We start from the raw sequence: 21,298 nt of genomic DNA on the forward strand, positions 1-21,298 counted from the left end.
GGTATATAGGGTAATTTAGCCATAAACCTCTCAATTATCATTTTTATTGCATTTCATAACACAATATGCATTATATTTACAACAATGCAAAATAAAATTTTGACTATTAAATCAAAATGTCAGTTTAGGAAATACTTAGAATGGAAATTGAAATATTTATATGAATTTTCTATATTTGCAACCAGTTTATGATAATTAGCTGAATACTGAAGTGGCTCACTTGCTAATATTTTTCCCATCAATTTTCAATAAATTGTATTTTTCAAAAATCTTCTTTAATGTGCAAGTTAAATTGACCAATTATAAGTATACAGAGTATACAATAATTTGATTTTGGTTCGTAATTTTAGATTGCAAAAAGTACAGCACTGAAGATGCCATGCACTTATTTGTATATGGCAAATCAAATAACATGGAACAGTTAGGGAAAGACTGAAGATGATAATAATAAGGAATTAAATTCTAATGCAAAGCTTGAGGAGGGAAGCTCTACTAGTAGTGATGAGGAAGAACTGCAAAATGAAAGTGTAAACCAGACGAGCACAGAAGGAATGGGCCCAAAAACACCAAAGGAGTCAGCAAAGGGCGAAGTCAAAAGGAAATAGTATAGATGGAGAAAAGTGGAATTGGATCCTCCAGTTTTATAAATGTGTTGATGATATAAATGTGTTGATGAAGCCTCAGAACATAGGTCAGACTGGAAACCATACATGTATTTCAATCATTTTGTAACTGATGAAAAACTATGTGAAACTGACTAAAAAAACAAACTTGAACAGAAATAGTGAAAATCAGTAGATACAACTGTCCTAGACTAGCCATTGCTGAGACATACAAGAAATTCCTCAATATGCTGTCTGCACATTACAAGTTCAGCTTCAAATCCCAAAGATGGTACATGCACATTTGGTGGCACAATGTCACAGTGGCAGTCATCAATGCATGGATCCTGCACAAAAAAGACCAGAACAAACTGAAGGTTTCAAAGAAACCCATGGCTCTGTGAAGGTTTCAGGCTTAAATTTGGCACTTCCCTCAGAAGTCCAGGAAATGCCAAGATCAAGTGTTGCAGACCACCATCCTCTCCAGAATCAGATGCAACACCACCAGGCAAAAAGGCCAACTTGTACTGTGCCTCTTGATGTGAAAAAAGGATGGTATTGATCATTTTCCAGCATGGGAAACCCGACAGTGATGCAAGCAAAGGAAATTACTTCTCACATATCTATTGTGGGAAATGCAAAGTCCATCTATGCTTGAACAAAGACAGAAACTATTTTTTCTTACCACAATATAAAGGTTCTAAAAATTTCCCTTAAAAAAAATAACTAAGTCTTTTGAAATGTTCTAAATGTTTTCCAAAAATGCATGCTTTTGTTTCTTAAAAAAAAAAAAAAGTTGTGATCAGTAATTTGCCATAAATGCCTAATGAATCAAAATATTATACAAAAAATTATTATATATGAAAGTTATTTTTTCCATTTATTTATTTGGTGAAAAGGTTCAATAAGCACTTTACTTTCAAAAAATTAGAATTTTTCTTTCTATTATTTTATATATCAGACTTTACTCAAGTTATTGATGAGTTTTTTCTTTGGTGATTAAACTGTAAATAAATAATATTCAATAAACGATCATGCTGACTCAGGAAGATACATTTTAAATCTAGTTAATCTGTCGCATCTATCACATCCATATTACTAACCGAGAATGCTAAACCGGATGATGGACGCAGGCACATCCGGCCATGGGCCGTAGCTGCAAAAAGACGTACTGCGCAGGCGCAAAAAGAGTCCGCGAGAGTCGGCTGAGGAGCCGAGAAAGGCGGACAAAAGAGGCCGAGAGAGGTGGATGAGGGGCCGCGAGAGGCGCAGGCGCAAAAAGAGTCCGCGAGAGTCGGAGAAAGGCGGAGAAAAGAGGGCGACAAAGGCGGATGAGGGGCCGCGAGTGGCGGACAAGACCACAGAAAAAAGGAGTGAGCACATACAAAAAGAAGAAATGAGGTGCAAAGTCAAACGCAGGAAAAGCACGAAACACATTGCACACGAAACTAGACCCGAAAAAAAAAAAAAAAAAAAAAAAAGAGGCTCGCGCACAACAGCAAGGCACCCCCCCCCCTACAGGCACCGGACGGGACACACACCAAGAGGGGGATTCAACAAGCCCATGGAACACAAAAAAAAGAACACAAAACCACCCCACAGACCCCTTCAAGCAAGGGACGGGACACACACAAAGAGGGGGATTCAACAAGACACAGGAACACAAAAAGAAAGAAGACGCTCGCCTGCGACAACAATCCTCACCCCCCCCCCCCCCCCAAACACACACATCCATAAGAAGTGACACCCAAAGCCACATATTCTAAAGTGAACATCAACACCTTCACACTAGACAGCATAGGTGTCAGCATTGGTGGATCTCCTTACAATAAAGCACTATTAACCGTTCAACTGCAGAAAAAGAAACATATTAACAGTGACTGCGATCCTTCTTATTACTTATCCATATTTCGCATGCTGAGAAAGAAACAAGTCATGAATACAACGGTCACGGGTACAAAACGAAAAGGAAAGGATAACAGGAACAAACCACACGAACACGAAAGAAACAACAAAATAGACGGCTATGCAGCATAGGTGGATCTCATTACAATAAGGCACTATTAACCGTTCAACCCGCAGAAAAGGCTCCATATTAACAGTGAGTGCAATTCTCCTTATTACTTATCCATATTTCTAAAAGAAAAAATGTGTTGACTCCAAAAACGCAAAGCTCAACTAAAGCTTCTAACTAACGATGTACCTAAAAGTAAAAACTTTATGAACTGCATTAGATCCTACAATAGTTCATTTGCTTTTGCATATACCGGAGTAAATATCAGGCCACCAAAAGGCAATGGACCATACTGCTTTCGCATATGTGCACAAATACTGCATCGCATTGGAACAGTGCACCCTGAAACAAATCAACAACGCAAATATGCACAAATCTACATCCTAGATCCACATGACGCAAACTATCAATCAAAGTGCTGCATCGCAACAGGCACGGATTCAAAACGAAACACCTCCCGTCTCAGACATACGTTAATGGCAGCGAAGGCTACAACGGGCGTCTCACACAGCACAGGCAAATCGATTACAGCTCCAAAACAACACGTCCCAAATACTGGACATGCAACAACGCGCCTCTCAAACGGCACAAGCAAAACATACACCGGGAAAATTCATTCGGATTAATGAATGTCATTTGCAATCATTGTCATTCAGTTCACTTCCCTGAAGAAACAACTGGAAATACAAGTTATACATTTACACGTTGTTGTCAAAAGGGTCAAATTAGACTGCCTTCTTTACATTCATATACTGAATATCTACAGAGGCTTATAACTGACGATGTACCTGAAAGTGAAATCTTTATCAACTACATTAGATCCTACAAATCGGTATCCACTATGAACATTAATGGTGGCACTGCACGTGACATCCGTCTTGAAAAAATGTTGTTTATTGATGAATGTTCAATGACATGAAGTCACTTACTCAACACCATTCATAAACTTCTACAAACGTTTATGAATAATAATATTCGATTTGAAGGAAAGGTACTTTTATGAGGAGGAGATTTTAGACAGTGATTAGCTATTCCTACATATGCCATGCACTCAGCTATTGTTCAGTGCACCTTAAAATACGCAGACAATTGGCATTGCTTTCAAAAGATACAGTTAGTAAAAAAGATACGATGTCCAGAACCAGATCATAACAATTGCTTATTACAACTGAGAGATGGTACACTCACCAATACAGCTGGACTTCAGGCACATATTATTACAATTCCTCAAGCCTTTATCTGCGACAACTTAGTTACAGAGACATTTCGAACAGCAATCTCATTAGACCGAATGCCCCTTTTAACACAACGCACTATATTATGTCCAAAAAATATTAATATGGAAAACATTAATACCCAAGTCATTCCATTACTTCCTGGAGAGACACAACTCTTTCTAAGCTCTGACAAACTTGACTCTGATCACAACAATAACCATCTTAAATGACCTTACAAGTTCTGAGCTGGAATTACCTTTTACACTTAAACGGCGTGTACAAAGAAATTTTCAAATAAACCTTTACACTGTGCCACACACTTTATTGTTTGCTTTCTATTTGCATCATCTACACCGTCACACTATTCTATATCTCATTCATACATCACGCTCTTTGTCATTCCCAACACCAGGGGTTGGCGAGCGAAGCGAGCAGGGGGCAGAGCCCCCTAGTAGTATTCAAACTGAAAGAAAGTTTACAGCACAGCAACATATACCACTCTACCTACACACCTACAGGCAAGCCACTGCATGGAATTAGGCTTTCTTGAAAAGAAAAATGACACACACACTTTTTACTGCAATTCCAATTGGATCAACTGCACAGACCACAGAGCAAATGGGACATTGGATCTCATGTTAACAAATAATAAAAAATAAATAAATAAAAAAAGACTAAAAATTAGCACTTTTGAAGTGAAATGGTTCTGGGCTTTTTTCAGCAAATGAGACTGAAGACCATCTGGCCGGAAAGAAGCATCGTAGTTGATGAACGTGTGGGGATATACTAGAAAGAACAAATGTCCCATATTTCCCGTAATAGGCGCATATTTCTTGTCAAATTTTGGTGTCCCAACTTATTCTTGAAAAATACCAATCTGACCCAAATTTTAAACATGACTTATTTATCTGTTAAATAACACATGCCTAAAATGTATTTATATACTACCTTTAAAAATTTTATGAAATAAACTTTTCATGGTAAGGTTTAAAACTTCATATTACATGATTCACAATGATACACCACATCAGTACGTAGCACGTGTTCATTTTCTTGATTTACACATACTGACATAGGTGCAGGGGAGTGGGAGAAAAGGAAGAGTTTATGGCAGTCCTGGTGCAATGCCAAAGGAAAAATTGTGAAGGTAAAAATTATGGTCCTTTTTTTTCTATTTCATGTTTTAATGTTAAATCACATTAAGTGCTACAAAAGTTATCTTTGAGTGGCATTAAAACCAAAATAAGTCTCTAGTACCTCTGTATTTAACTTTCTGGTCTGCCAGGTAGCTTACAGTGCCGACTGCTCTAATAGAATGACAAAATTTTACGAAACAGAACTATAATGACAATTCCTGCCTATTATTCCAGTTTGCAGTATCTACGGTAATTTATGCAAAGAATACATTATAACCATTCAAGTAATGCACAGTGTCAGTTTTTACGCGAAATACCAGTTATGGATATCTTTTCAGCATAATAGGAGCAAAGGTGTACTGTAGGTTGAGCAGTGTTTTCCATCTTTTTTCTGTGTTTGCACACTTCTTGTAACCCAAGTATAATTATCAAGTCATTGACAGTGATGAACAATTGAGGATAGTATTTGCAGAGTTTTAACGCAAGTTTTAGTGTATGTCCATTTAAGAGATGCATATTCTTTCAATTAAATCATCCTTTAGCAGTGCATTCAAAGTCAATAGTTGTTTTGACCATGTTTTACTTTGATAGCATTTGAGACACAAACCTATGCCAATGTGAGAATTAATACATTGGCCTTGTTTTCTTATTGCCTTCTTTTTCAATGTGACTTTTAGGGAGGTATTCTAATTCAGGTTGTACTTGCTCAAGTAGTACTTTGTTATAAGTTCAGGTTTACGGTCATTGTTTAAATTATGCCATTAATTATTAAAAATTATTTTCTGTTCATTCTGCATTAATTTTGGAATTTTTTTATTATTTATGTATTAATTTTTTAAATTATTAATGGATTCCCAACCCTAGTTTGCTTATAAAATCTGTAAGACCACACAACATGTCAGCCCCTTAATAACCTTACAGCTGTACTCACTTGAATAAGCAGTCATGTACATCGAGATTTTTTTTAATACATGTGCAATGAGTCTTATAATAAATATAAATACATATTTACATAAATTTTTAATTGATTAAATTCCAGTTAAGAATACAAATTTATTTTTGAGACTTCATTTAAAATATACCTTTCTCAAACCACATTTCTCACTTTAAAAAAAAAAAAAAAAGCCATTGAGTGACATTCAAATTTCATTTATAAAATTATTTAATAAAAACTTAAAATACAGAAAACATTCACATGCTTACTTGGATTATTTGGACAAAATAAGTTATTAAACTAATCGATAAAATTGTTGATAGATTAATAGTTTACAAAATATCTTTAGTGGTGGCCCTACATTAATCTATAAAAATCATGCAAAATTAGAATATTGGTAAGATTAATGGAACAACAATGTCTTAAGTTTTTTTTCTTCATATGCAGTAAAGTATTTGAATACATTATATTTGGTAAATCTTGAAGGAATACTCCCACCAAAAATAATGTAGTTCTTTTAAATGTTGCAGGTCTTTGTTCCAATCAGCTTCTGTTTTTAATTGGACTTCTGGGCTAATTAAGTGAACAGTTTAAAAAAAAAAAAAAAAAATTATATATACAATATTTTAAAAATATTTTCATCCTGATTTTCATTCTACTTTTCTAGGTGTTCCAATTGTTTAATTAATCCATTATTTACTAATTAGTGGGTCTGACGCTATAATATTTCTAAATGTCTTATAAATGTACAAATCATGCTGCTGTGCTTTTCTGAATGTAGAATAACAGAAAAAAAAAACATTATTAAATGAGATCAGTGTTATCAAGTATTGTCACTGATTATGACTTTGGTTGGAACAAAAACCTGCAGCCACAGTGGGTCCCCAGGACCAAGTTTGGGAAGCACTGGCCTATGAGATGTATACTCATTTTTGCGTTTAGCACAGTTTCAGTTTAGTGAAAATGTTGATTTTGTAAGTTTTTATTCTACTGCTACATTTGTTAAGCACAGAGCTTTTTTACCTACAATATGTCCTACACATTCAACAGTTAACCTGCACTATTGCCAATAGGCATATCAAGGCTTAGGCTGTTTGCATATGAACATATAAAAATTAAATGTGGTAGCCTACAACTGATAAAGCAAGCTTTATTCTAAAGTGGCATTTACATTCTGAAAGTAAGCATTGTGCACATTTTTTTATTGTTTCAATGACAAATTTTCATGAGAATTACAAGTGCTTCTTCTGGATATAGGTTGTGGGTTCAAATCTCACTACTGGAATTGTGTGACCATGAGCAAATCACCTGCTTGTGATCCAATTTGGAAAAAAAAGTAACAGACTGCATCTCAAATGTTGTAAGTCACCTTAGATAAAGGCATTAGCCAAATAAATAATAATAGTAATCTGTATTATCATTCACAAGTCAACAAATGTCATTATGCAATGAAAAATACAACTTTGCAACATTTTCACAAAAAGTAACACTGAAACTGTAGAAAACAAAAGACTACAGCTTTGGAACTAATTCTGCATGTATCAAAACCACTGTTAATTGAAAAAAAAAAAAAAACCTTATAAGAGACACCGCTAATTGGAAGGCTGTTTTGTCAATATAAAACAGCACATGACCACTTTTTTTAGTTTAGCTTTTACTCAATACCACTTTACTTTAAACATTTCTCGTGAAATGTCAAATGAAAGGAGAAAGGCTGACATTTGTCATCTGAAAAGAGTGGTCTTTACTATGCATCGTGGGAACACGAGTTCATGGCAAAGATGTGTGAAGTCTACCTCACTATGTACAAGTGTACTTAGAAAAACAAAAACTTGTTACACAGGGGAATTGTTTATCAACATTCAATTCAAATATCAGCATTAACGAGGGTTTGTGTACAAAGCAGATATATAACTGAAAGCCAACAAGACTGCTAGTACAAAACAGTCAATTTAGTAACACAATGTTTAAAAAAAAAAAAAAACAACCCAGTGGGTTTTTTATCTTAATGTCACCGATGAAAATCAATCCAACAAATCATGCAGACTTTTTAAACTGCTTTACACTGTACTCTTGCCCCAAACTAAAAAGGAAAACAAACGCTAATAAAATGCCAAAACTCATTTCTATATTTCATCAAGCGTCCATCGTTATGTTATACTCTTAAGTCAAATCATGATCGAAACATTAAACATGGTATTTCTTAATGATTACTTTATTTCAAATATTATAATCTTCACATTTTGCTACTTTAATATACACTTTTTCTCAGTAGACTTTCTAAAAATCATTGTACTGCCAGCAACTCTAAACTCGCAAAACAAACCTTTTTGGCATCACTGTTCCCGCTTCGAGGAACAGGAATGTGTCAGGTCCGAAAATACTGATAGCAGATGGGTCAGGTTAATCAAGCGACAATAAATGAACGAATCGGCAAACCAATATCTTAAAAAAGATGGCACGTCTCGAAATAAAAACGCACTATATCCCGATCCTTAATATTATCAAAATTAAAAATGTAACCTACTGGAAAAGAGAACATATCGTGTGTGGCGTGTTTAACCAATCTGAGGGAATGCAGTCTACAACAGAAATAGTAATACAACGACACTCGTGTTCCTAAGGAGTGCACTCGAGTTCAAAACACAAACTGAGGGGGTTTCTGCTATTTTTCGTGGTTCAGCAGCAAAGGCAGCGAGCGTTGCTATACCTTGTGAGGTGTCATGGCGTACGGCACTTTCAATCTACATGGCAGACTTTACGTGTGAGCGGGGAGGGGGGTGGTGGTTTGGGGGGGCGTATCTAGGAGTAAATGGTTTTATTGCACTTTAGAGCGTATTTATAAACAAAACGCCCAAGCGCTACAGGGTAATCGCCTCCATTTAAAGGGAACATTGACTGTGCCGTTAAAAAATAAGGGAACTGTTTAATTAGTAAGCCTGGCACACAAACTATTGCGTATCTATCATTTTGTCGCGTGTGGAGGACAGAAATCGCGTCGCATTCCAAAAATTGTCAGTTCTCCCTAAATAAAAGATCGCTCTGTCTAAATCCGTCTGGCGGTTGCGAAACAGAACCGGAGCCACTGTCGTTTCTTCCTGTCCCGCCAACAAAGCGCAAGGAAAAGTGAAACTATCGGGGGGATGGACGTGCGAAGCAGGGAATCGGGTCTCAGGCTGCGCCTGGAAAGGGGCGTGAGCGCAGCCCGTGAAAGAAAGAACAAAAGGCGGACAGTCAGCACAGCTGCTGGACTGCTCGGGAGACTGCAGCACCTCATGTCCAGACGAGCGAGACAAAACACCCACGAGGACCACAGAAATAATAAATCGTCGAGCTCTTAGGTTTCGATCCTCGAATAAATCCCGAAAACAAAAGCAAGGAAAGGGGGCGTAGTGGAGCTTTGTCCAGCCCGCCCCCTTGCTTGCTGTTTTGTATGCAACCCACGCTTGTAGCGTCGCAACGTTATTTTGCGGGCATGTTTAAGACATTTGTGTCGAAGCAACTACAAACCCAAAAAACAAGAGTACATGCGTCGCGGGCAGCTCGAAACATGCCGAAATCAACAAGGGTAATTCACAACTACCATAACCCAAAAAAGCAGGTTTAACCGTGTATGTGTCACACGGTGTGCGCTTTTAGTACCCGTTAATCCTGTTGACTATTTTTCTCAAAAATGCATTATCCAACAGATCACGAAGGACTACGACCACCCTGATTACTATTTCTGACGAGATGAACTTAAATAATGGCGATCCGCGCACACAAAGTCTTGTTTCACATCAATACAAACGACAAGACATTGGGCCAAATGACAACTTAAATATTGTGTATCTACAGCGTATGCTATTTAAACAATAAACGGTGAAATATTTCAAATGTAAATCTGCCGACTAACCCCGCACAATCCCTTTGGAGGAATCTAAAACCAATTCCAGAATCCCTCTTAGTTGGACAGCGATGCTTCCATCGCCTCCGAAAATCACCAACGTCAGGCAGGCAGCGCAAAACAAAACAAAAACGTAAAGAATCACTTACTCGTCTCCATCGGGGCAGATCCCTGTAGTTTCATCGTACTTAGTACAATACACATCTGGACTGTAGTTAAATGTCCCATCCCGTCTCCTGATAGGCCTCCGTCTTCGCTGGTTTAGGAAATGCCAGTGAAAACATGTGAAAGGTCTGTGCTGGGTGCACTTGTGCTGCAAGAACAGGGGGCATTGCTCTGTCCTAAACTCCTTTAAATAGCTGTAAGGTATTAGAGATATGTATTAATAATCGTTCTTCCTGATCTACCTCAACAGCAATAACAAATATTACTCTGCATGGTTCTATCTGAATGTGGCGAGCATTATCACTTCGCCTCCGGACATGTCTTCCAAAAGCATTTCCTAAACTAAGTTTCTCGTAGTTTAAGCAAATACATGGTGTATTCAAAATGAGAACAATAAACAGCACATTAACTGTACAACGACTGGCCACAGTAGCGGATACACGAAACCGTGTCCCATTTTGACATTTGATACCATCCCACTTTAAAAGCAACCATGCAGAGAGAGCCCGTTTGAGCATTTATAAAACAGAAGTAAAAAAAATAACACGAAAAAAATCTTTGAGCACCATGGGCATTTTATTGCCGCTTCTTGTTGTAGAAATGTTACTCCATACTACCCAAAAACTCCCATGCATCTTTCACGGCGCCGAGCTATTCTTATTCACCATCTGCGTAAGATGTGCTCCGTAAACGCCACGTTCAGAGCGGATACGTACGTTGAGAAAGATGCGTACATACTTCAGCAAATCAGGCCGAGATAGAAGATGGCAAAAAATAAAGTAAAATGCAAGTTAGCTCTTGGTCGTGCAAACATATATTTTGCTATCGGTTAATTAATGTGATATAAAATAAGTCGTTAAGCGTCCGATTAATTATAGGAGTCAAAGTGTCCGTTAAATGTTACATTTTTATTTACTTACGTGCATTCGGAGGGGAAAGAAAAATTACAAAAGGGAAAAAAGCACCATTTTTAAACCCACTCCGCAGACCAATTTCTGCAACGTTGCGACTTCGCTAAAAGAAAAGCGTGGTTTAAGCCTTGCAGTGTTTTTTGATTATTTTTATCAAATTTTCCTGCGGTTCTGGATATCGCTTTACTTACGTGTAGTGGGTTGGTTTCTCGGTTTGAGGAGAAGCGCTCGCCGCCGTTTTCGAAACCGACGGCATTTTCAGTCAAAACAATAAAGAGCGCCTGCGCGGAGGCCTCTCGCTCCACTCCTCGCACTCTGCTAGCGGGCAGCAGAGCAGCATGGGCAACTGGCGGGATAAACAAACAGCGCTCACTCCTCCAGCAAACTGTTAGCGCGTGCACGACACCAAGCCAATGCCAAGGACGGGGAGATCTTTAGATAAAAACGCAAAGACTGTCGTCCTTCTGCGAGCATTGGCGACTGTGGAGCCATTCGTTATCCCTGGCGGTGGCAATCTGGATCCGCTGGAAGTGTTGCAGGGGTATGAGTGTTTCATTTGCGCTAGCGCCGTACGGTGCAAATATTGGATATAAACATTCGACGTGCATTGTGATCGTTTTCGTTACTACAATGAATTTAACAGAATACAAAGCGAAAGCTTCTTCCATGGTACACGAAAGTTACTAAAGCTGATTACAAATGCCCGGCCTGCCGCAGTGGCTCGTTGAAGTACAGATAGAGTACGCAATTAGCGGAACCGGTTCAACTTTATCATCAAACCGTCCTATGTGCTTTGATGGGCCCTGAGCTCTTAAACAGCGTATGGGCAAATCTGGTCTCTAAGTATTCCGACTTCTCGGCGTTTTCAGAAATGTATTTCTCTTCCGCTGCAGCGGACAGTCCCATTCCCGAAACGTATCCGTGTGTGAAAGAGAGAGGACTGTGTCAGCGATGTCTGCTTGGTAAGCCGCTGTCCTCTAAGGACGACCCATTTCCCTGCCCAGCGTGTGGTAGAAATCAAAAGAAGGTTCACATATACAGGCATTGGACTTGATCTTAACCTTTGGAAAGCCGACTTTAGCGAAAAACAACAACATTCAATGAGACGAAAAATAGCATGACGCAGTCTTCTAAACGAGATACAGTCTGATGAGCCTAGGAATACGTTTGCGGCAAAGTTCTATCTGATGTCTAGTGTCTGCTGTGTGTACTGTTCCTGGCATCTTGACGCATAACAGTTTGTTTTAGAAATTAGTTTAAAGTCAATGGCTTTAAAATTTATATATATAAATATTTTTTTGTAGAATTAATTACAGTTACACGTCTATTATTAACTAGGAAGTAATTCACAGTTGTGGCAACGCGGAAAGCAGAGTGCATTCTGGTAGAATTGATTGCAACGGTTTTCACCTACAAGGGACCCACTTACAGATTTCGGATGATAAACACGTTATTTGGGACGTTGAAGTAAAAGTGGACAATAGTAAAACCAATAGAGGGCATACACTAAAAACCATAGGAAGGTGGATCTTGTACTACAGACAGTTCGCGTGGCGATGTTATGTTTTCTATGCTATCTGCGTATGATCTGTTTATAATAGTCAACAGTGCATTCGTGAGACACTCGATTACAATTTGTCCCACTCAGGTAGAGAAAAGCCAAGCAAAATGACGGTGTAATTTTACCACAGAACGTTAAAACAGATGCTTTATTTTATGTATTGAATTTAAGTGATTACCCAGAGCAACTTGTAAATAAAAAGCTATAGTTCAATTGCTTACATAACTTTCTAAACTGAATACTATCTGTTAAAGTAACTTTGTTTTTGTGCAGTGATTTAATAGCAGAGATTCAAATAGCATTATTTTCCAGTGCATTAATCACTATGTCATGCATCCGTTAGTACAGAGTAACTTTATTTGAGCTGTAAGGGTGAATGGAAAAATAGTAAAAAATACAGTTGTCTTCGATACTTAAATGTACTTGCATTAAACGTACTAGCTTCTACTTCTAGCCTTATATGACAAAAGTCAACATATGACTTGTTTTATCTGTGACTAGATGTCAGATAAATTATAAAAAAAACTTGGAGTTGTACAGTTTGAATGAGCTAACTGAGACCGTTTAAATAAAAGCTTTTTAGAGATTCTCATTGAAAGTTACATTATAACATGAATGTCTACAGTTTCAAGCTTGGTGGATCAAATGTTAATATTCAAAGGGCTAAGCAGCAGCGGTGGTGCCTATTGTACTGGTTTGTCTAGTCTGAAATTCGTATCATCTACATTGGAGCTGCGGAGCAGTACATTCCTTTGAAATATTGTTCACCCTGCTTTTAGTTAATTAGCTTTTCTTTTCATTGGCTTCCCCAATAGCTCTGATGTATCATGAGCAGGTGTTGAGTCAGTGTGTGTTCAAATGTTGTAATTTTTGAAGTTCCCTACACATTATTTGAAAATAAGAAATACAGTATTTTCCATTCATTTCTCTAAAATATATTTACTGTTTGAATTTTGTTTAAAATAGAAACTTTTCACAGTTTCACTGAATCCTGATCTAAGCGTTGACTCATCACTGTTCCACCCCATCTACAATACAATTTTTGCTCTTAATATATATTGCAAAAGTATGGTGGCTTCTTAAAATGGGTCTTGTGAATAAACTTAGTTTATTCATTTCCATTTGAACAGTATTAACTTTTTTTTTATTTTATTGATTTTATTGAAATCACACAACATTCCATATAAATAGATCAATTTTACAAGAATAGGATTGAAAACAAATCAACCTCCACCCCTGAGAAAGAGAGCATGGGCAGCGGAATAAAACTTAAACTTACTAAAAATAAGTAAATAGATAAATTAATAAGTGAATATAGATAAATGGAGAAGACAAAGAAATAGGGAGAGAATCTGCTTCCTCAGTGCTTTAAAAGCTGATTCTAAAATGTTATTGATTAGATCCTGCCAGGTTTTGAAAAAATTCTGCACAGATCCTCTAAATGAGAATTTGATTTTTTCCAGTTTGAAATAATATATAATATCAGTTACCCAATGACTTAAAAGGGGAGAGTTAGGATTCTTCCAGTTTAACAAGATAAGTCTCTGTGCCAATAGTGTAGTAAAGGCAATAACAGTTTGTTTGTCCTTTTCCACTTTAAGCCCATCTGGTAGTACACCAAACACAGCTGTTAATGAGTTAGGAGGCTGTCTGAAAGGCATTTAAAAATTTTGGTCCAGAATGATGTTAATTTGGTGCAGGCCCAAAACATGTGACCAAGTGAGGCTGGAGCATGATTGCAGCGTTCGCAGGTTGGATCTTCCCCTGGAAACATTTCTGCCTTTGTAGAGTCGCTCTTTGGATACGTGGATGTTTTGAATTCCAAATAAATGTGGTTATGGTTGAATCTAATTTATTAAAAAATGATTTATTAATGTATATTGGGATGTTTTGAAATTAAAAGAGAAGCTTAGGGAGGATATTCATCTTAATAATGTTAATTCTTCCAGCTAAAGTGAGATGAAGGGTTGACCATCTATGTAAGTCTTGCTTAATTTTTTACATACAGACAGCAAAACTTTGTTGATAAACATAATGTTTATGTTTACTTGTGATGTTTACCCCTAGATGTTTAAACTGATCTGCAATGATAAAAGAGAAGGTGTCCAATCAAATATTGTGAGCTTGAGAATTCACTGAAAAGAACACACTTTTAGTCAAATTAATTCTGAGCCCAGAAATCTTTTGAAATTGTGTTAGTGCTGTTAGGACTGCAGGCACAGTATATTGTTGGTCTAATATATACAGTAACATATCTGCATATAGAAAAATTTTCTGTTCAAGTCCTTCTCTGATAATCCCCTTTTATCTCATAAGCGTTTCAACAGTGAACTGCCAGTGGCTCAATGGCGATTGCAAAAAGTAGTGGTGACAAGGGGCATCCTTGTCTGGTACCACGTTCTAGTTTAAAGTAGTCTGAATTAATGTTGATAATACAAACTGAAGCTTGTGGATTGGTATATAGTAGTTTGATCCATGCACAAATGTTTGGGCCAAACCCAAATTTCTCCAGTGTAGTGAAAAGGTAGTTCCATTCAGTCATATCAAATGCTTTTTCTGCATCTAAGGATAATAAAATATCTGGGATGTTTGACTTTGCGGGTGAATATATTACATTAAACAGGCGTCAAAGATTGGACGCTAAGTGTCGGCCTTTAATAAATCCAGCTTGATTTTGTGATATTACTGAAGGTAGCACTTTCTCCATCCTTCTAGCTAGGACTTTGGAGAGTATCTTAACATCATTATTCAGAAGTGAAATTGTCTGTATGATGCACATTGTAATACGTTCTTGTTTTGTTTAGGAAAGATGGTGATTAATGCTTGGCGAAAAGTTTGAGGTAGAATTTTATTGTGTCTAGCTTCTGTGAATGTTGCTAATTTGGAGCTAGCTGAGTAGAGACCTTCTTATAAAATTCGGCAGGGTAGCCATTGGGGCCTCCTGCTTTCCCACTCTGAAGTGACTTTATAGCATCTAATAATTCTGATAGTGCCAATGGTTTATCCAATTCTTCTGCACTAAGAGTATCTATTTGTGGTACCTCTAATGAATCCAGAAATGCATTAGATTGTGTCTTGTCTTCTCTAAACTCGGTAGAATATATGGATTTATAGTAGTCTCTAAATATGTGCATTATATTTTTATGGTCAATGATTTTGTCTCCGTTTGTGTTGGTGATTGCTGGGATTGCATTGCGAACTTCTTGCTTCTGGATTTGTTGAGCTAAAAGCTTATTAGCTTTCTCTCCATGTTCATAGTAATGATGTCTTGATTTATAAATAAGTTGTTCAGTTTCCTTCGTTGTCAAGAGGTTGAGTTCTGAATGCAGATTTCCTATGAAGAGCCTCACTTGGACACCTGGTATGTTCTTGATCTATTCTAGTAATTTTGCTAGTTAGCTTTGATACCTGCTTGGTTTCCAATTTATTTCTGTGGGAAAGATATGAGATAATCTGTCCTTTTAAGAAGGCCTTCAGGGTTTCCCAGAGTATTCCTGCAGAGACCTCTGAGGATGTATCTGTCTCTAGAAAAAAACATTTGTTTTGATATAAATTCTGTAAAGTTCTCGTCTGCTAATAAAAGTGGGTTAAGACACCATCTACAAGATGAGTATGTGGGGTATAATGATTTTTAGCTCCAAGATCAGAGAGGCATGGTCGCAAATAACAATAGCGTCGTCGTACTTGCAGGATTTAATTGTAGGAAAGAAATTGTTATCTACAAAGAAATAGTCAATTCTTGAATAGCAATGATGCACTGGTGAGTAGAAGGAATATGTTCTTGAGTTTGGGTTTAGAAATCTCCAGGGGTCTGATAAGTTGTGGTAAGTTACAAAAAGTGTAATTGTCTTTACAGTGTTAGATGTCATCTCCCCTGTGACAGGAGACCTATCTAGGTCTGGATTTAAAACACAATTAGAATCCCCAGCCATTATACTTTTATGAGTGTTCACATTGGGAATGGATGCACATATATTTTGGATGAAGTCCCTATCATCCACATTGGGTGCATAAACATTTATCAAAATCACTTTACAATTAAATAAATTACCCATGACAATCATGTACTGTATCTCCCTTAAGGATCAGATACAACATTTGATACTACAAATCTAAGGATAAGAATTCCCACACCTCTAGTTTTTTTTTTTGTAAAGCTGAAATGGAACATTTGGCTAATCCAGTCTTTTTGCAGCTAGAACTGATCCTTGCTTAATAAGTGGTTCTCCTGTAAAAATACTATTTTAGCGTTTAGACCTGTTCGGTGAGAGAAGACTCTTTTTAATTTGTGATTCAGGCCTTTAACATTCCAGCTCACAAAGTTAACTGTCCCGTCTTGGAGACATTGATTCTGAATTTTTGATGTTATTTTGTTGTCTTAACCGAAAGTGAGACAGCTTTGACCTTTATTTCCAATTTTCCCAGGGGTTATTGCCATGCAGTGTATTGTCACGTTGGTAATTATAATTATAAGGATTAAAAGGAAAGATTAGAGATAGCTTGCTCTCTTTCTCTCCCCCCCTCGAATTTTGCCTCCCCACGTGAGGCTGGACCCCACTTCACAAAGTCTCAGTCTTCTGACATACCTAGAGACAGAGCATGTCTAAAACAAAACAAGCCCCCCCAGCAGCGGCATATAAGAATTAAAATTGAGATATCTATTGCCGATACAGTCTAAATACTATAAGCATAAAAAAAAGGAATGGTGTTAGAAAGTGGCCCTGGATAAGCATAATAAACCCTAATGCGATAACAATAAACCAAGGGTATGATGTTTAATAATCTCCTTTAGAATAGTAAAAAGAGAAAAAAAAGTTACTAATTTAATTTCTTCCACACATACATACATAAATGTGTATAATTGTAATTAAAACATAAACAGATAGTAACCGAGAAGGGAAAAGGATGTATAATTATGGTACCAGTGTCACTGCAAGCGGATCAGAGAGCCGGTGATATCTTCTTTACGATGCCATGACAGGGTGCGACTCACAATCGTGTTTCAGGAAAGTGTCGGGATCAGCTTTCTTAACTCTTTATCTGCTTCCTCTGTACAGGTAAAGATGCAATGTTTGCCTTGAATATCCACTTTAAGTTTGGCGGGATACAAGAGGCTGTATCTGATATCGGCTTTTCGTAAGCGCTGTTTAATATTATAATAAGAGGCAGGTTTAGCAGCTGTTGAGAGTGAGAAATCAGGGAAAATACGAATGAGGTTATTTTGAAATATAATCTCTTGTTTCTGTCTGAGAAGTGACATTACATTTAATTTAGATTGTAACTTCTTGAAGCACACAACAAAAGTCCTAGGTTTAGATGTGTTTGATCCCCATATGCGATAAGCTGCTGCTATCTCGGTGTCTGATTTAAAGTCCTCTCCAATTATTTTGAAGAATAATTCAGCTAAAAATTTCACTGGGTTTGGACTTTCACGATCCTCAGGTAGACCTTCGATTCTAATATTATTCCTTCTGCATCCATCTTCCAGAGCAGCAAGTCTGTCTCTGTATTAACTTATTGTAACGATGTATTGTTAGGTTACTGTACTTGTTTAATTAATGCTGAATGTATACATTAATGCTCTACTTTATAACAAATTAAGAACACAGTGACTCATACTGAGATCTTTACATTAACTTTAGGTTAAGTTTAGTACCAGCTTTAACATCTTGCATTTAAAATAACATTTTCAGAACAACATAACCCACTTCAGAGTTATAATGGCCAGAGCCTATCCAAAGGTCCATTTCTTAGTCATTTGTCTACATCATAAAGTACTTGTGCTTCCTTTCATTTGTTGCATTTGCTATACCCTGGATTAAACACATGCATCACTAGATGCAGGTTTTGTAATTTCTAGCAATAGGCTATTGTGGAAGGCAGGAGACTTAACCAATTATTTGCTACAATTAGATATACTCCATTATCACATAACATGCTCCTCTTTGACCTGCTAATGGCCTCAGTTGTATTGCTTTTACATAACTGTGATGATTAATAATGATTTTTTTTCCAAGTTTTGGTTGGGCAATGTCCTGTAGTACAGATTGGTGTGTCTTCCGTTTAGGTGCTGTGCTGTTGCATATTGCTGAATACCCAGGCATACAGTAGACAAGTTGTATTTGTCAGGGTATTTGATGAATAGTTGACTATGGTTAGATAGATTTTGAACTGTGTATTGAAAAAGCCTCCTGCTAGTATCTTTCCTCTCCTGGAATTAATCTCCAGAGAGCCACAGGTATATCAGTAGGAGTATGTTACTTTTTCTTTAAAAAAGAAATAAAGAAAATAAAAATACAAAGGAAAAAGAGCAACAAATAAAAAACTCTGCTGCTCCTTGGGGCCAGTTTTCACAGTATAGGGTGGTCCAGATCTAATTATGTAATTTTCATTACACTATAACTTAAGTTTATTACATAGAAAATTCACAGCACTTGCCCTGCACATAGAGATTTCACTTAAAATTCTTTTTGTTGCCGATAGATGGCAGCACCTGCCCTGCATTCCAAAATGTCGGGGAGACGGATGACAGTCTCTTGGGTGAAGTGGTTCAGAAACTTAATTCCCAAAAAGTACTCCAGAGTATTCACATCATTTCTTGCCTCCATTATCTCTCTACTGGACCTTTATCCCAATATTTTTTTCTTGACTCAATTACTGCTGTGGCTTGGAGTGGCTTGAAAGCTTTTCTTCAAGGCAGAGATGGCCTAACTGTGCCAGCACACCAGACTAGAGCTTCCCTAACGGGACATTAGTATCCTTGCATTTCTTTATCTTGGAAAACTCTGAAATAGTCAAGTCTTCATGGTAGCCTCTATGGTGTTAACTTTTATACTAATAATTTTGGCAGATTAAAAGCAGGATTCTACTCTAAATGCCTTTAAATCTTTCCATTTAAGTCTTCAGTGTCCCTCTGTATGGGTTTATAAAATGAAAGGGATAACATTTGTTCTAATCAAGAGTTTGAAAGTATCCAGCACCCATTGTCCTTAATCTTTAAAAAAAAAAAAAAACACCCTGGTCTGACTTAAAATAAATAAATAAACTTGAAAAACAGATTTGGAATTATTTACTAATGCAAAACACCAACTCATTAAACTCTTCATGACTTCTTCAAATCCCACATGAATAATACAAAGTTCATACAGAAACTGGCTTCATACTGGTGCATGTGTATTTACAATATTGGGGTGAGTTTTGCATTACTAGTACTCTTGCATCAGTCTTCATCACTGTGGTTTGAATTCATATCCTCAACTTTTCCATGAGCACAAGAAACAAGCTGTAATGTACTGTAGGTTATGGAATGTAAAATTTTATTTTTAACTGTATGTCTGTTCAATTTTCATTCCTGGTGTTAACTTCTAATAGACACACAGCAAACAAGCTTGAAAGAGAAGCTGATTATATATATATAATACCAGCAACCCCGCGATTCTCGAAAGAATCGCATATTCAAGAATGGCAATCACTTTCTGTTCCCTCCGATATTTGGAGGGATGAAATATCATGGAGGGTGGGTGCGTCCTAGGAAATTTTCATTTAATTAAATAAACATATTTGTACTAAAGCGGTTTCTTTTTGGAGCTGTGACTCATCTGGTTCTGGTGTTTCAGAAGTGCGTTGTAGATGCCTTCATTTATTGTTTTTATCCATGCAGTCTCTTTTTTGTTTTTCTATGGCTGTGTCGTCAGCCAGAAGTCGTTTGCTGACGGCGGCGGATTCGCATGCTGAAGTGACCATGGCGGCGGATCCGGGCATGGAGGACTACATTACAATTACCGTTATGTGATTCACATATGCCACACTGACTGCTGGCACAGTGGATTAGAGCAAGTTTAGTTTAGACGTTGTGTTGTTTGTGCGCCACGTCCTGACTCTGGGAAGTACGGGCTCGGTGTTGTATTACTAATCGTTGAGCTCTTTCCATTTGGAGCCATGACTCCTTTACCTCTGCTGTGTCAGAAGCGCATTGTGGGCGCCTTCGTTCATTGTGTTTATCCATACGGGCTCGTTTTGTATTTCCGTTAGTTGAGCTCTTTCATTGTGGAGCCGTGACGTCTTTACCTCTGGTGTTTCTGAAGCGCATTGTAGGAGCCTCCGTGTATTGTTTTTATCCATGCGGTCTCGTGTTTGTTTTTCGATGGCTGTGTCGTTAGCTAGACGTCGTTTGCTGACGGCGGCGGATTCGCATGCTGAAGTGACGATGGCGGCGGACCTAGGCCTGGAGGGGCACATTACTAAACGAAGGTGGTATATGTGGTGGTGTGGGCGGTCGCATTCAGGCAGCGGTGGTAGTGTGTACGGCTGGTCTGTTGCCTCTGGCATCTGTGCATATATACTGTACAACCTGGCGTGCATGCTTTACCTGAGATTTAGTTTACAGGTCGTATCCATACTGTTTCAGAAGCACATTGTGGGCGCCTTCGTTCATTGTTTTTATCCATACGGGCTCGTTTTTGTATTTCCGTTAGTTGAGCTCTTTCTTTTTGGAGCCGTGACTTCTTTGCATCTGGTGTTCCTGAAGCGCGTTGTAGGAGCCTTTGTTTATTGTTTTTATCCATGCAGTCTCGTATTTGTTTTTCTGTGGCTGTGTCGTTAGGTAGACGACATTTACTGTTACCATTATGTGATTCAGATATGCCACACAGACTGCTGGCACAGTGGATTAGAGCAAGTTTAGTTTACAGGTTGTGTTGTTTGGGTGCCACCTACTGACTCTGGGAAGCCGCTGGGTTTGACTCTGGGGCGCTGAGGTGCAGTGTGCATGCGCTTTGGTGCGTCTGTCGTCCGTGCATAAATTAAACTGTCGTTTAGTAATATAGATAGTATGAATGATATAGATATGAGCAAATTATTAATTTAAGTAATG

At 37.6% G+C, this 21,298-nt stretch overlaps 1 protein-coding gene across 3 annotated transcripts in view; it reads right to left on the bottom strand.

Moving 5' to 3' along the window:
• unkl (unk like zinc finger) overlaps positions 1 to 11,405 on the bottom strand; it is a 114,106-nt gene extending 102,701 nt beyond the window's left edge. For 2 of the 3 annotated variants that reach the window (XM_051933965.1, XM_051933964.1), the window contains exons 1-2: positions 11,057 to 11,405; positions 9,939 to 10,148 (exon numbers count right to left, since the gene is read on the bottom strand). In XM_051933965.1, coding sequence (XP_051789925.1) covers positions 9,939 to 10,148; positions 11,057 to 11,121 — 275 coding nt within the window. In that variant the 5' untranslated portion in view covers positions 11,122 to 11,405. The remainder of the gene's footprint in view (positions 1 to 9,938; positions 10,149 to 11,056) is intronic. The other variant, XM_051933966.1, reaches the window with a different exon arrangement.
• Between the last annotated feature and the right edge of the window lie 9,893 nt (positions 11,406 to 21,298).

The sequence above is a fragment of the Erpetoichthys calabaricus genome, chromosome 11, assembly GCF_900747795.2.
Source record: "Erpetoichthys calabaricus chromosome 11, fErpCal1.3, whole genome shotgun sequence".
Lineage (NCBI taxonomy): Eukaryota > Metazoa > Chordata > Cladistia > Polypteriformes > Polypteridae > Erpetoichthys > Erpetoichthys calabaricus.